This window comes from Corylus avellana, chromosome ca8 (assembly GCF_901000735.1).
Source record: "Corylus avellana chromosome ca8, CavTom2PMs-1.0".
In the NCBI taxonomy this organism is placed as follows: domain Eukaryota; kingdom Viridiplantae; phylum Streptophyta; class Magnoliopsida; order Fagales; family Betulaceae; genus Corylus; species Corylus avellana.
The window spans coordinates 20,130,477-20,147,237 of record NC_081548.1 but is presented as its reverse complement, the minus strand read 5'-3'; the positions used below and the strand labels follow the sequence as shown (position 1 = coordinate 20,147,237).

The 16,761-nt window shown below is 35.3% G+C and overlaps 3 protein-coding genes across 3 annotated transcripts; 1 reads left to right on the top strand and 2 right to left on the bottom strand.

The window, feature by feature from the left end:
* Positions 1 to 981: 981 nt before the first annotated feature.
* Positions 982 to 4,615, bottom strand: LOC132189411 (probable mitochondrial adenine nucleotide transporter BTL3). The gene is made up of 4 exons (XM_059604153.1): positions 3,919 to 4,615; positions 3,022 to 3,325; positions 2,344 to 2,811; positions 982 to 1,755 (listed from the first exon to the last, which is right to left on the bottom strand). The coding sequence occupies exons 1-4, from the start codon at positions 4,377 to 4,379 to the stop codon at positions 1,687 to 1,689; spliced, it is 1,302 nt and encodes a 433-aa protein (XP_059460136.1). The 5' UTR covers positions 4,380 to 4,615; the 3' UTR covers positions 982 to 1,686.
* A 1,122-nt stretch (positions 4,616 to 5,737) lies between these two features.
* LOC132189913 (synaptonemal complex protein 1-like) lies at positions 5,738 to 13,583 on the top strand. The gene is made up of 20 exons (XM_059604751.1): positions 5,738 to 6,035; positions 6,131 to 6,180; positions 6,388 to 6,595; positions 6,676 to 6,801; positions 6,973 to 7,071; positions 8,194 to 8,870; positions 8,954 to 9,202; positions 9,282 to 9,410; positions 9,498 to 9,566; positions 9,640 to 9,750; positions 10,392 to 10,428; positions 10,460 to 10,533; positions 10,620 to 10,730; positions 10,806 to 10,892; positions 11,643 to 11,732; positions 11,842 to 11,949; positions 12,237 to 12,323; positions 12,463 to 12,525; positions 12,909 to 13,012; positions 13,238 to 13,583. Exons 1-19 carry the CDS (start codon positions 5,879 to 5,881, stop codon positions 13,008 to 13,010), a joined length of 2,634 nt encoding a protein of 877 aa, XP_059460734.1. The 5' UTR covers positions 5,738 to 5,878; the 3' UTR covers positions 13,011 to 13,012; positions 13,238 to 13,583.
* Positions 13,584 to 14,316: 733 nt separating this feature from the next.
* Positions 14,317 to 14,842, bottom strand: LOC132189031 (uncharacterized). The gene is made up of 2 exons (XM_059603506.1): positions 14,706 to 14,842; positions 14,317 to 14,598 (listed from the first exon to the last, which is right to left on the bottom strand). The coding sequence occupies exons 1-2, from the start codon at positions 14,832 to 14,834 to the stop codon at positions 14,425 to 14,427; spliced, it is 303 nt and encodes a 100-aa protein (XP_059459489.1). The 5' UTR covers positions 14,835 to 14,842; the 3' UTR covers positions 14,317 to 14,424.
* Positions 14,843 to 16,761: the final 1,919 nt, after the last annotated feature.

Below are 16,761 nucleotides of genomic sequence, written 5' to 3'. Positions count from 1 at the left end.
TATGTCACTTTCCATTTTCAAAGTTTATGTAACGAAGTCTCATAGCGTTTTGTATTAAGTAATTGATTTTTTTTTTTTTAATTGGGAGATCAACAAAGTCCTAAACTTCATGACTCTAACAGAGTCCATAGGTGTTGAAGCATTTAGTAGTAGTTCTCTTAGAGTACTACATTATCTTAGAGTACTAGCTGTAGATACCCTATAGTCCATTCACTTCCTTATATTTAGGGAATTTTTTTTTTTAAATATATATATATATAAAAAGTAAGGAACCAAAAGATGCATTATTTTAATAGAAACATTTTTCTTTCCTCTCATCTTTCATCTTTTTGTCTTTTATTAAGGATTGTGTTGGGATTTTGTAAAAAATGTAAAAATAGGTAGAAAACTTATATTTAGTAAATAAATAATATTTTAATAGTATAGAAAAATGTAAGGAAATCTATTGTGAAATATACTTTGATAGGAAAGCAAAAAGTAATTTTGTTTCTTAAACTTAGGAAAAAAATCAAAAGAAAGCTGCTGTTAGAAATGTTTGCTATGTTTTGCTTAAACATGTTTGCTATGTTTGCTTAAGTCTGTAATCATGTTTGCTATATTTTGCTTTTGAACATGTTTGCTTTGTTTGCTTGAACATGATTAGAGATTAAACATGTTTGCTACGTTTGCTTAAACAGATTTAGGGTAAACATGTTTACCTGCATTACTAGTAATTTTCCTTAGATTTTTTAATTTTTTTTAAAACTTTTTTAAGATTTAGGGAATCAAATTATCTTTTGCTTATATATTTAAATACATTTACAATAGCTTCCATTATTTTTTCCTTATACAATTTAAGTATTCTTTCAAATTAATTGTAAGAAAAAGAGAGACAAAATGGAAGAAAGAAAAATTATTTTTTCTTAATAAAATAAGGATAAGACTTGAGAGAAGCTAAAGCGCTTTTTTTTTTTTTTTTTTTAATTATTCAATTAAGGGAAACGGGTTACAGGACTGACTAATTGACCTCAAAAGGGGTGGCCACCCCAACAACACAGCCCAAAAAGTAAATGCAGTACAAATTCAAGAACGAAATCTGGATCTGGTCCAAAAGGACCAAACAACAGGCAATGGCATACAAGCCGGGCCTTTTCCAGGGCCGCACAAGGCGGTTACAAATAGCAAAGAAACTCGATAAAGAGTCCGATGCAGTAAAGGCAACAACCACGTTGTTGCAGGTCAAACACTGCAGAAACCGATTCGGAAAGGGAAGAAGAATCGTAGCTTTTCCTTAGTTTAGGAAAGGGAAGAAGAATCTTGTGCATATGGGATTACTGAAGCAACAATTTATCAAAAACCAAAAGATTAGCAAATGTGGCCACACGACCGTATGGAGGGGGCGCTTTACATGGTGTCCCAGAGATATGGTCGGGGCGAAGCTCCAGATATCACAGTTATCAATAAAATAAAAAATAAAAAAGAAGTAATCAGAAGGCTGAGGTGTTGTGGAAGTTTTTTATTTTCATCTTGCAATTCAAAAGTATAGACAGCATGAATGAATGGAACCGGGTGGTGAGGGCAGAGCAGTCTTTGCCTCTACTGTGTGTGGCAACGATAACTCTTACCAATTCAAATTTTATCCGGTGCTCATCGTCGAGTCACTGTACAACCTCCAATAAATTCTACTAGAGGATCCATCATTACTGTTCATTCCACTTTGAGAACAATCTTCATGAATTCATAGACAAAATAACTTATTGAAGCTGAAGGAAGTACCTGAATATGCAGAACATAAAAAAACAAGAAAAATCAACAGAACCTAATTAGCAAAATATAAGAAAAAAAAATGTGATTAATGAAAAGGAAAAATAAAAAAACGAAACCTAGACAATTCATTATTAATATAGTATGACAAAAATAAATAAATTGTGCAAACTAACTTGCCATAAATGGATGGCAAAGAAGCACAGGACTTCTTAGGGATGGTCAACTCTGTAGAGCAACACATCTTCCAGAGAAAACATTACATATGATATGGCAGAGCAGGGAAGAAATAGAAGGATATGCTCCTATGGAAGAGAGACCAACTAAAGGAGCAAAGCCAGCTTATAACCCATAATTTTTTTGTAGTTACCTAGGATGATACGGTGTAATTAGTTTTCAGACCTGAGATAAAAAGTAATAACTTCCAGAGCCATTATACCCAAAAGATCTGAAAAGGTATATTATGATTATAGTTTTGCAGTTTTGATAAAACTAGCCAAATTTTTGTCTGCATGTCTAGGGGAATCTAACGACCATAAAAACCTTGCATAGAACACAGAATGATTAACAAGAGTATATCAAGATTTTTGTAATACGTGCCTGTAGCAAACTGGGAATGAGTCCCACATAGAGAGCTGGGATTCCTCCCTGCTCAACTATCTTCACACATGTTGCCAAAGCACCCAATTTGGTTGACCGGACTTGCAATTGAAGCCGCCTCCTCACAACTTCAAATGGATACGTTGCCGCTTCTGCACAAGCACCAGCAATAGCCCCATATAGTAAGGTCCTAGCTGGTCCCAACTCAAGCTGATCAAAAGCATTCAGTTCCTGCCCTTGCTGGCTCATATTATGAATTCTCTTCTTTCCTTCTGGTGAATGCAGATATGCTGATTTCAGTATATCATACACACTATAGAAAACTGCTCCTGAAGGAGCCATACTTATAATGGAAGGTACTAAGCCCTTGTAAAGAGAAAAGAATCCTTCGGTCTGTATCATGTGGCGGAAAGCACCAATAACACCACCCAAGGCTTCCCCACCAGGTGCAACCATCTTGGTCCGGATCTGAAAGATACAGCATTTTAAAATTTTTATATAATTTAAAGGAAAATGCAGGCTGAAATCAAGTAGGAGAACTTACTGCATATGCAAGAATTATTATAACTTTTTACTGCTTTTAACATAAAAGGCACACCAAAGGGCAGCCAACAATTTGATCAGATATAGAAAAGAAGAATACAGAAAAAGAAGACTAAATCTCAAATTGTCATATACCGTATCAAGTGGCAAACAGAGGACAGTAGCAGTAATTCCAGCAGCAGCACCAGCAATAAACCTCTCAAAGTTCGTAGTTTCCTCATTGGCTGACAATTTGAGCAACTGTTTTCTGTATGTATCATAAGCATAGAAATTAACTGCCTTAAATGGAGCTGTACGAAGAATGTTGACAAAATTCCCCTTCCAAAATCCTCTGAGACCCTGAGAAGCTGCAATAGTCTTAATGAGTTCAAAAAGATGCTTCTGTTCACCACGAACTATATATTCCAGCTTCAGTCTCTCAAGTGGGGCAACAAAGGTTCTGATATCAACAACACCCAAAAGTTATAAAATTATTAAATGTTAGCAAAAAAACCAGATATGATCTGAAAACTAACTACTTGCTCCACAATGCCTGGTATCAAACATTAGCTACATAATACACCAGTTACACAAGGATACATGTGATATTATCTATGTCTCAAAATTTTCCCCTGCATAAATCAAGACACTTTAAGGAGGTTTTTTTTCTCAGATGAATCGAATACCTTGCTCACATGCCTAATATATAACGCATTAAAAACACATACAACTAAGGGCCTGTTTGGGTGTGTGTTTGAGGGGCCTAAAAGTACGTTTAACAATCAAAAAGTACCCATTTAATAAAAAAAATTGAAAGCACTTTTAACGGTCTAAAAAGCTTAAAAATGGCCGAAACGCATTTGTCAAAAACTCTATTTTTCGAACATAATCCCAAACATGCTCTAATTTAATTAAATAGCATATACTATACAGGGTTAAGGATTAGACAAAACAGTTTATATCAATCGTTGAAGCATCATATCATCCATCCAGGAATGCATGAATGAAATTCAAAAGCATGTGCAATTACACAAGGGCTAATCAATTTCCTACCTGGAGACCATGGCGGCTATAGCACCTGACCAGAGATGCTTGGTAGTGTTCATGGCACGACCTCCCCGTAACCTAACCTTCTGTTTCTCTCCTCGCTCAACAACCGCGTCACCTTCCTCGCGCGTCGTCGCCTTCTCGGACCCCTCCTCTCTGTTTTGCACCAAATACACCTTCGATTCCCGAACAAACCCATCACTCTTTAAGCTCACCGTCAAAAACCCAACGCTCTTCTCTCTCCTCAAAACCACCGGTTTTCGACTACAAGTACAAGAAGAAGCCGAGCCCGATACGCTAATCGAAGAACTTGTGGACGAAATTAAGTTAACGAATGAAGAAGGAATTGTGGGTTCCAGAAACAACCCGCCGCTAACAAATACGCTCAGATTGGAATTTATATAACAAAACAAATTTGGAGTACTAGAGTGAGAGTTGCTAAAGCTGAGGTCCAGTCCTAGCAGCATTGTGCGAGCGAAATGATGCTTGGGAAAAATCTAGGGTTTTGAATGTGGACGGCATGAGCTTTTAACCTTCGTCATTAGAATAGGGATAAGGTTGGAGGATACGAGGAAATGGGTAAGCTTTGTCGTGAGAGTTGGAGCATTGGAGATAGGAAATGGCGGATTCGGCTGCTTTGCTTCCATCGCCGCGCATAGAACAGTTATCTCCTCGACTGACTCGAAAGTCGTTTGTTTCTTGATTTCTGATTAGTCCATTTTATATATATATATATATATATATATATATATATATATATTTCTGAACAGTATATTAAATCGTTTTATCTCTATTTTGTTTTGTTTTGTTTTTTTTTTTTTTTTCAGAATTTTATTAGTGGTCACCACTCACCAGTTCTACTTCGTGTTACTTTTAATTTAAATTTATAAAATTAAGCAATTAACTATTTTTTACTCTCTATTTAAATAAACCTCTTAATAATTTTTTTTATTATTTCTCTTTTCGATTTAAATACTTTTTAACTCTTTCTTTGATCTTTGTTTACTTGCTCCCTAATACTTCGTTACTTTTACAATCACATCCTCAATTTAAAAGCTCTCAACGTCAAATATCAAAATTTAAAATTTTTACAAGGTAATACATCCGTTAAATTGTTTTTATTAAATCCTAATGAAAGATGTGGAAAATTTGCAACACACTTGTTTTTTTAGAAAAAAAAAAAAAAAAAATTAAAATATGCTACAGTTTTGGTAGTGGATAAAGTTTTGTTTTAAAAAAAAATAAAAATTTTTAATTAATTAATTACGGTAATTTTGTAATTTTAAAATTTTTACAATAATATAAAAAATATTTTACCTATTTATCATCTGATTTAATCTCAAACACTAAAGATATGAGTGACATTGCAAATTTTTTAAACATGAATACCTGACATTAAGAGTTTTTAAATTTTAATGGTATGATAACAAAAACAATAGAATAATTTGGTGTAAGTAAGTGAAGTTTCCCCTTGTTTATTTTTTTGTTTATAATTTATTTATTCTTTCTTTTTTAATTATCATATTTTTCATCGGTCATATTTTCTTTTATCTCAGAATATTTTTGTTATGTTGAAGGCAGATAGAATACTGTAACTCCAATAATAAATTGAAAGGATATTAAAAATAGAATAATAATTAGAGGAAGTAAATATAATTTTCCTTTAATATGTCATGACCAAATATTAACGAGACCTAATTGGTCATTTCCACGCTGGTCCCGTAGCGCCATCACGCGCCAAAGAATAGCCATCCACTGATCCCAGTTTAACTCGCTCGTGTGATGGAACGCGTGTATAAAACCCGGTCACTATAAATAAGCATCACCTTGGCGCCTAATCTATTTCAAATACACCCTGAAACACCAGAAAGAGCTCCGGAGCTCTAGATTGGGAGAGAGGGAGACACAGAGGTTCGTACACAAATTTCTAGGGTTTTGCATCTGTTATTGATCTTCGATTTCGGAAATGCAGAAGCTAGGGTTTCCAAGCATGAAGAGCTTGGATCACTTCAAATCCTTAGCAGGATCTGTCCCGGGAACCGCGAAGAGCTTCTCATTCTCTTCGCGTCCTGCTTCGGATTCGATCTCATCGGGAAGTTTCGCGAACTTGAAGCTCACAGCAGGTTTGATAAGAAAATTTTGGTTGTTTGGCTCATTTTCTTCGAAAATTGTGAACATACATTATGTAACCTACGTCGTTGATTTATTTTATTTGCAGAGAAATTGGTGAAAGAGCAAGCTTCTGTTAAGACTGATCTGGAAATGGCGGTATGATAACCTGTGTGTGCGTGTATGTTTGTGTGTGTGTATGAGACTATGAGTGAGTGTATACGTTTGTGTTTCTCTCTCTCTCTCTCTCTGTGCGCGCGCGCGTTAATTTCTCAGTCATTGTTACATAATTACGGTTTTTCCTTTTTAAAATTCTGTGTTTTCTTTGAATTGAATGATAGTTTGGTGAACAATTTTCACAAACAGAACGCTAAGTTGAAGAAATCCATGGGACATGTACGTGCATTAGAGGAAAAATTGCAGAACGCCTTCAATGAAAACGCTAAGCTCAAGGTGAAGCAGAAAGAAGATGAGAAACTCTGGAAAGGGTTGGAATCTAAGTTCTCTTCAACTAAAACCCTGTGTGACCAACTTACTGAGACCTTACAGCACTTGGCTGGTCAGGTTCGGGATGGTAGGTTTTCTTTCAAGCTCTGGAACCTTTAACATTTGCTTATGATCACAGTTGTAATAGTGTCTACTTTGATCCAACAGCTGAGAAAGATAAGGACTTTTTGGAAGAAAAGCTCTCTGCGAGTTCAATCGCTCTTGATGGTCTGAATCAACAAATGCATGGCCTGTCCCTGAATTTAGAGTCTGCAGAGGAAACTACGAGAATTCGTGAGTTCCCTCATCCATTGTTTTTCCTATAAAGATCAAATTCAATATCTAAAATGAGAATCATCTGAGTTATAAAGCTAAAATAGACGTTAATTATAGAATTTGTGCAGAATAGTGCGTTTGCACCATGTTGATCTGGCATTCTGTATTGTGTTTGAATCCTGGTCATAGGTGAAAAGGAACTGGAGGAACTCAAAATTGAGAAGGAAGAAAGAGATAAACTTTACAGAGATGAACTCTGCAGGACTGCCGATCTCATAGAGGAAAAAGGTAAACATTTTACTTGGCAAAGATTTTAGGTGGCATTTGTCAAAGGCTGACAGCTTGCTCCTTCGGACTGCTTGTTCATTTGGTGATTATGATAAAATATTAAAACTGAACTAATTTGGATTGTAGCAGTTGTAGAAGAACATCATTAGGATTTTATTTGGTAATCATTTAGTATTTTGGAGATTTTTAAGCTTAAGCATCAAAACAACATAAATTTGCATATACTATGGTTCGCTTCACCAAGAATTTTTTTTTTTTTTTTTTGATAAGTAAAACGTGAAATATTTAATTGAAATGGAAGTTCATTTGACTATTTGTGGCTATTCATTATGTTTCAGTCTTTCATGTTTGAGGATTATCCAATTCTATTGCCTATAAAAATTTAAAAGTATTGATGCACAATTGGTGTAATACCATCATATGGTTTTGTGTTCATGGTCTCCATCATTGTGGTTGTTATTACAATTAGTATGTCACCTGGTTACACGGTTCTTCAGTTAAAATTGAGTTGGTTGTGAACTTTATTGTTATCACTATTTGCTGGTTTGTTGCTCTTTTAGTTGAAATAAAAATTATTTGACTGTAGGTATCTCTTCTATAACATATTTAATTGAAAGAAGAATAAAACCAAGTAAATTGACCAAGCTGGTTGGCGCTTAAAGATAGGCTTTGTGCTTCAGTATCTTTTTCCCCATATAAATATAATTTCTTTCATGAGTCTTCCGAAAGCTTCTAATTTTAACGTTGTAGGCACTATACTCAAATAGCTTCCATAGGGATTCTGTGTGCAGGTATACAAGTTATAAGTCAACTTATATACTCGAAAAAGAAAATAATATGCTCATCTGCTTGAACTAGGACATTTCTATCAGAAATTCATAGATAATTTGAGTAGTTATTTTCTTCAGGGAGCTGAAAAAGTATTATCTCCTTTGATTCGAACTGAAAAGGAAAGACCACGTTGTTAAAGGCCTAGGCTGTAAGACTTATGTCTCACGTTGTGGCCATCAAATTACAATTGCACCTTTGAAAATTTGGATCAACTTTTGAAGAACTTTTAGCTTCTAGTTGTAATCAGGGGATGCTTTATAATTTCATTCGTTCTTGATATTTTGTATACAGATGAAATGATCAAGAACTTTCAGGCAACTGTAGCGGCTAATAGATTGGAGACAGAGAGTTTGAACTCTAAATTGGGAGAGGTACACCTTGAGTTGAAACTCAAAGAAGAACAAATTAAACAATTGGTAATCACTCAGCAGAACTTGGAGAAAGAAAAGAGTGATTTTCAATTGTGCAAAGGAGACTTAGCTAAAAAATTAGACATGTCGTTCCAAGAGATAAGAAACCTCGAAGGTTTGGTTCATGTGTTTGCTGCACAGTTGGTTGTATTGGACAAGCAGAGCTTGACTTTTTCAGACAAATTTGATCATCTGAACTCTCTTTATGACTCTTGCTTTAAGTTGGTACGGCAGGAGAAAGAACTTGTTGCAAAGCATGCTAAGAAACAGTATTATCAACTTCATGATAAGTATTTACGCATAACATCAGAAAAAGATGCATTGCAACTGGTAAATCAGGAATTAAACAATAAGCTTATCGAACTTCAGAAATTCCAAGAGTCTGTTACAGCACAACTTTCAGAGGAGTGCCGTTTAGCAGGAGAGAGAATTCAAAAATTGGAGTATGAAGCAGAAACTCTGGTCTCAAAGAAGATTGAAACAGATATGTTGGTCTCAGAATTAGAGGAGAAAATTGATACTCTGTCAGAAAGTTCTAGATCATCTGAGAATAAAATGGTTTGCAATTTTTGTCCTCTCATTTATACTACAGTTTAGACTCTTTTCTTGCTGTGCTAAGCTTGTTTCATAACATATTGCAGCAAGATTTATTGCTGAAAATTTCAGAATTAGAAATGGAGAATAATGACAATTCTGAGAAATTACAGTCAGAGATACAGAAAAAAGTGGAAGAAATGGATATTTTGCAAAAAGAGAGTGAGAAAAGTAAGCAGCATGTTGATTTGATAGACAAACAAGTCAACCAGCTTCATGATCTCTTAGAGGAAAAGGACCAGCTTATTTTGCAATGTGAAGAGCGAGAGAAGAAGCTGGAAGATCATGTGAAGGAGGTTCTGAAAAGCAGTTATATCATTTTAATATATGTTCTCTCGACTCTTGAATATTTTAAGATCCCGTCTGTTGTTGCAGAATCAGGTACTCCTAACTGCTGCTGAAAGTAAACTTGCAGACGCTAAGAAGCAATACGATCAGATGCTAGAGAGTAAACAATTGGAGTTGTCAAGGCATTTGAAAGAATTATCTCAGAGGAATGATCAGGTTTTATACTAAACTATTTACTTCATGCAAACACTTTATGGGTTTGTGCAAGCACCTTTAGACTGAGACCAAGCTGAAATTGATTAGGCAATTAATGACATACGGAGGAAGTATGAGATGGAGAAGCTGGAAATCGTTAATACAGAAAAAGAGAAGGTTTACTCTTAATTATCAGCAATTGCAATGTGCTTACCCGTGAATCATGGTCCTCATCAATTTGAACCTTCAGGCAGACAAAATTGTGGGAGAAATGGAAAGAAAATGTGGCGAAAAACTGGAACAATGCAAAGAAGAATCAAGGCAATACTTGATGCACGTTCAGGAGGAACACGCTGCTCTGGTATGCAAAAGTATTGAGTCTTTGATCTTTCTCTTTCTGCAGACGATGCTTTCAGCAACATTGGATATGCTATCTTATGTTATTATTATTGTAAGTTATGATGAGTTAATTCATCTCAGACATGTTATATTTTTCGTATGCAACCCCTGATACTATCAAAATCTTTCTAATGGTTGGGGAGTAATTCTTCTTTATCTGCTAAAAACTTCAAAACTTACATGTTAAGACACCAGACATCCACTTGGTAGCATCTTACTTTTCAATTGAGTTGATTAATTTATATCACATTTTAAATGAGTTTATAACTTATAGTCTTAAGGAATTGTCAGCCAGCCCATTAGATAAGTTTATCTGCAATTTATAGTGAATATAAAATGTAATTAATATAACTTCCCTAATTGAATCATCCTTATCACCAAATTGTAGTTCTTCCGAGTAGGAAGGTACTAAATTCTGAGGGACAATCACCAAATTGTAGTTCTTCAGAGTTGGAAGGTACCAAATTCTGAGGGACAAGTGTTGCAAGCTTCTTACTATGCCTGCTATAAGTGTTGATGTTTATTCCAAGTTTTACAAAAAAAGCCTACACAAATAGTTTAAAATCTTCATTGATGGATTAACCTTGGTCTTGTTCATTGTAGGTCAGTCGAATTCAGCAGGAGCATGACAGGAAGGAACTTGCCCTTAAAGCTGACCACAGACAGGAAGGAACTTGCCCTTAAAGCTGACCACAGTGAAGAGCTAAAACTTGCCCAACTTCAATCTGAAAATGAATTGAGAGAGGTAGATTAGCTTCAAATTAGGATGAAGTTATTGTCATTTAGTACCAAAAATTGCTACAGTAGCTAATACTTTGTGAGTTTATGTAGAAAACAACGTCACTCAGGAATGAGCATGAAGTTCAAATGAGAGCTTTGAGGTGTGAGCTTGAAGATGAGTGTAGGAAGCTGCAAGAGGAGTTGGATCTCCAGAAGTCCAAAGTTTGTATTTTCCTGAAATGCTTATCTGATTGCATTATCTCCACCTTATTTAATTTTGTTTATATTATATTGCAGGAAGAAAGGCAGAGGGCATTATTGCAATTGCAGTGGAGAGTTATGGGTGACAAGCCACGAGAGGACCAAGAAGTGAACTCAAAAAAGGTTAACTACTATAGTCAATAGATTTCTCTCATGTTTGCGGACTTGTTCTGATGCAAAGATACTAATCTTTGTCAAATAAGTTAATATGACTGTCCTGGGATTTAAATTAAGATATTACTTAGTCTGTTGCATCTGTTTGTGGTATTTGTTAGATAGTTAAGATCATTAGTTAATCAGTTAAATCACTTAGGATAAAACGGTAAAGTTGTAAATGCTTAGAAGTTTGTAATACTTTTAGAGTTCAGCCTTCTCATTCAGTGCTCCGAAAGGTTTTATATCCAAAATCAAGATTGATTTTTTCATGTGATACAAAATTTTGAACTGCATATTTTTACAACGATTATTGGAAATTATCTTTCTTATTCCCAACTCCCAAGGACTTTCTGATGTTGCACCAAGAAAGCTGAAAAGGCCTGCAATATCTGCAATACTTTAGAGACATCTTATGTTAAATGGAAATATAATCTTTACAAATATTTTAGAATGAGTTTAGATATTCTTTTACGAGTGGAGGTGAGGTGGTGCATGGAGAGTCATTTGGATTAGAACTAATTGCAAATTGATGTAACATAATACTCATATTCTATATGACAGGCAGCAAAGCATATTGTAAGTTTCTTTTCTGGTAGGTTTGGAGCGTGAAATTTCTTATACTATATATTATGGATGAATTCAATGCAATGAAAATGCAAATATATAGCATGTTACCATCCACAACATGATCAAATTGATAATTTTACTATGTTGCAGGATTACTCCACCTCATCATGCAAAATGAGAAATTCTGTAGGTAGCAAAAAAAGTCAGCATGCTCTGGTAAGACAGGAGAACGAAGAGAAGGTGAAACAGAGAAACAACAAATCATTTTACCTGCCTTTGCAATAAATTAGGCTTTTGCGAAGTTTAAGATATGAAAGTCACTTTTGGTCTGTCTATCTTTTGAGAATAGGATTCTCCCTTCTTGGGAGCAGCACAAACACCGGTATCAAAGTTGCTGAAGAAAGTGGAGAATTCAAACACTGGAGACGCAAGGAGTATTCCTAAGCATCATAAGAAGGTTAGTCACTTCTGTAGAGTGTAGATCCAATTTTTCTCTATCATTTTTTATTTTTTATTTTTTAAAGTCAATCTCTTTTTTAGTTCTCCACTTGGACCAATCCACCCGCTTGGCTTCTTATCAGTCTGTGTATGTGTTTGTAAAAGCAATTTGAGTTGTAGGAAAGGAGAATGAATATTGATGTCTTGTTATTTGACAGCTCAAGATGCTAATGTAGCTTAACCATATATATTTTGGCTGCACTAAAACCTACTCTAACCTCTTAAGATATACTTAATGGATGGCAGGTAACTCACCATGAATATGAAGTTGAAACTTCTAATGGACGAACAATTACAAAACGAAGAAAAACAAGAAGTACTGTCATGTTCGAGGTATGTACCCTGCCATCTGGCAGCACCTTTAAGCCTATGTATACAAGATACATTGTATGTAAACAGATTAGCTTCTATCCTTGCATATTCCTTTTATATGCATTTCCTGGTGCTGAATTTACTTGTTCTGTTATATCAGGACCCAAGAAAACATAAAAAGATGAATACGCCGAAAGCCAATACCCCCAGAAGTGTTGTCAAGGTAACTAAAATCTAAACTATCTGTTACTGAACTTCCTTTCTCATTACCCTGAAAATGTTTTGCACCATTTTCATCCAACCATTCTGCTTACAAAACACCTTTTGTGGTGGAGCCAAACCATTAGAAGATAAAGCAGTAATACTTCTTACAGACTTTCTTCCACATGTTGATTACTTAGAGCTTCTTAACAATAACATTAGGAAGGGAGCCCTAAGTGACCGTACTAGCTTTGTAAATTTTCATCCTTGAGTTGTTTGTTTCTTATGAGTGGATTTTGAGAGTATCCCAAGCCGTTTCTATATAGGATATGCTTTACTTTTAAATACTGTCCATGATACTACAATTCAATATTCAAAGTTCTTACATACTAATTGCTTATGCAGGGAGTCAAAGAAGGAAGTCGTCCACATCCTTCGAACATAGGCGATTTGTTTTCTGAAGGGTCTCTGAATCCCTATGCAGATGATCCCTATGCATTTGATTAGAGGTATTTGCAATTTATTAATTCTAATCCTGATTTTTATTTTTAAAAATGCTGTGTCTCCTTCATTCTTAACCATAATGAAAACTGCTACCCTTTGAGCTTTAAGAAAGTTTGGTTTTACCCGTTTAGTTGGATTTTTAATCTTGCTGTAAATAATTATAGAACGATAAAGGAGTAGCGTGCATATATAGTATTGAAGCCTGAGATCAACCTTCTTCTTTCTTCCAGGTCAAAGAATTCTTTCTGGGGCTCTTTTGAACTGTTTCACTGACAGAAGAATGGCATTGTGTTGGCCCGCCCAAGGCATTTGGAACAGATGATCTCCTAACACTGTAAAAACGGAAGATCTATGCAGTTTCACTTTGCTGGTTCTGTTTGGATCTCTGTCACTTTTGGACGTTAAACACTAGCTCTTATGTAAATAACGTGTTTTGAGAGAAGGGGGGAGGGGAACGGTTGGAGAATGGCATTACAGATTCTGTATACACACTGAAATCTGCTCCCGATTGAGTACACTATCCCATATCGGTGTGGTGTGATTAGACATCAATATAGACGGAAACTAATCCCTTAATATACCGCCCATCTCTCAAATATTTCAACTTTATAAATGCAATATTCCATTCCATTAGGAAATTGTGTTGAGTCAAACGGCCAGCGCAATCACGTGACCACACGTGATGCAAAATGTCCATTATATTCCAAGAATTTATGAAAGTATAATTACACCCTTATTTAAAATGTAAAATCTCAAAAAAAAAAAAAATTAAAAACTCTCCCCCTACTGAATCAAGACCCACAGCCAGGCGGTGGGTCTCCCGTGACCCTCAGCCTTGCCGTGGGTCAGCGAGGTTTTTTTTTTTTCCTAATTTTTTGCCCTTTTTCTGAATTTCAATTTGGATTTAATAAAAAATCCTAACGAAAGAAACGTTGCAACCCAATAATAATTTACGGGGACATTACAAAAATTAAAATATCAGAAACATTATAAATGCTACTAAAGTTCCAGTGTCCAGAGAAGGATAATCTCCTAATGTGGTCTTGGATGGGAGACAGAGGTAAAGGACTTGGGTACAGCGAGGGAAATTGACTCTTCTGTGTGATTTGCTTTTGATCATAAAAATCATTTCAAACTCAGATCAAATACCGAGATCAGAACGACGGTCAGAAATTGACTAGGCATCTCTAACGGTATCGTTCACCGTTGTTGATTGCAACGAAACATACATCGAAGCAGAGGCACAGTTTCTGCTCCTTTTCAGGAAATCAATCAAATTTCTATAATTTTTTTTTTGTGAGTAATCTAATGTATATAATTGCTACGACCTGAAAGGGCCTCGCTAAGTAGATGGAGTAGCTAATTGTAGTAGAATCAAATACCAACAATCAAATACAGATGGCCATCACATCAGAGCTCAGCGAGATTGAGCGCGCGAGAGCATCAAGAAGAAAGTGGAAACACATAGAACCACGGTGACCTCAAGAACGACCTCCATCAAGCCGCACAGCTTGACTCTCCTGTTCTTCAAGCGCTCCCTCGCCAATTCCATCTTCAGCTCTCCGATTTCTCTCCTCATCAGCTCCACTTCCTGTGCCAAATTCCAAAATAACAAGATACTTAGAAAATTTTCGCATATATATATATATATATAGAGAGAGAGAGAGAGAGAGAGAGAGAGAGGCGCGATTTAGTGACCTCGTGTTGATCGTCGGTTGTAGAATTTACATAGCGATTTGGGGACGATTTGAGCGCAGATAGCAGGAACGCGGCTTTGGCACAGCGAACTACTATCTTTGATTTCAGAGCGTCGTCCATGGCTTCCATATCCGATCCCTCCATTCTCTCTCTCTCTCTCTCTTTCTCCCCGTTTTGCTTTTGATTTTTTTCAATCTCAGTACAGCGAGGGAAAATGTTCAGTTTATAAATATTGGTAGGACGGCTCTGATTGGACCATCTTTTTGCGCTCATGTCCTGAAGTCAAATATTTGATAATTGACTTTCTAGTTGTTTTCACGTGCAAAATACTTCGCTTTTCTTCAAAAATGTCGCCAATAAAAAATTCTTCTCACCTTTATATATTACATTACGATTTCAAATATTTTAAAATTGTGATTCCTTTGTCTTTTTTCGTGGCCAAGTATTGGGATTTCATTTTGCTTCCATCATTTTTAATTTTTTTAGTGTTGTATTTAAGATTTTAAAGCATGGGACTAAATGCTTCCAAATCAAATTCGTAATGATCAATTATACCCAAACTCCATTATGAAGCTCAGAGTATTGGTCATGATACTCAGACTTATTAAGATGAGATTTATCACCAGAGGTGGTGGTTCAATTATTTAAGAGGCATTTTCATGGGGTTTAAATAATGCAAGAGCATTCGACTCTCGAACATGGGAATCCTTATGTCTATTTGTATTATCTCACTTGAATTCCATCGATGCTCTTGTGAGGCGGGCAGTTAAGCTATGGCTCGACTGATTTTAAGGGTGCACATGCGGCTTTCGCCGTCTAAGTCTCTCTTGAGCAGTGCCCTGCGGGTTTGTGTTATTATGGCCATGTCCGATTAGAATAGCAACAATTGCTCTCCCCCTCCAACCTTTATTAATTAAATAAATAAATCAAATAAAATATGAGGTTTTAAAATTATAGAAAATGTTATAGATCCAACACACTTTTTTTTTTTTTTCAAATGATTTGGACCCATGTTCATTTAAGAAAAAAAAAAATAATATAAACCTTCTTATTTCTTGAACGGACTAGATCATTTGAAAATGAAAATTTGAGAAAAAGTATTGGGGTCTTTAGCATTTTTCTAAAACAATTGGGTTTAGGCACCTATTGGTCCTTCCAAATGGTAGGATCTGCCTCATCCTCAATATAGTAACAATCTGCGAACAAGGTAAGAGTATGTTTGGTATTACAATTTTACGGACTAAAAGTATATTTTAAATTAAATTATAGAAATTAAATTATTTGGGATTGCATTTTTTATAAATTGCAATTTCAAAATGTTAAAAAAATTGCGTTGTCAATTTGCAGGCAACGGGTGTGTTTTTAAAAACGTAATATTTTAAATGTATTTTAAAAGAAAAAAAACTATAAATTTTTTAAATGTTTAAACGCGTTTTTGAAATTTGAGTTTTCAAATCGTACATTTTAAAATCACAAACTCAAACGGACCATAAGCATTTTTAACGAGGTGAGCTTGGAGGAGAGATTTATCTTAAGTATTTCACATGCACAACTTTCATTCTTTGAGCCATCCAACCAAGCTCATGTGCGGCTCTTAACATACATGTGTTCTCGCTCAAGTAGAATAGCTAAAATAGTTATAGTTGGTCTCTCTCGCCAACCTTATTTTTAAAAAATAAAAAATAAAATCTTACAATCTTCTTTTCAACAAAAAAAAATCTTGAACCAAAACAAACCTTCTACTTCCTTTTAGGAGTATAAATGGACTCCTCCCAAGCTTTTAGAAGGAAAGTTTTAATATATTATCCTTAAAGCCGTAATTTGCAAATCATAGAATCCATAGAATTACAAAAGGATTAGAAAAGAAACAAAAGAAGTTTTTTTTTACATGTCCGCGCAAGAGGGGAGAGGGGGATTCGAACTAGTGACCTCTGCTTTATTAGGCGTAATCCCAATTGATTAATCTACTTCTTGGGGACGAAATAAAAGAAGTTGAGAAGAAAGAAAGTGATTTTTTCAGATTGGCATAAATTTTTTGATTTTGGATTTTTCTGAT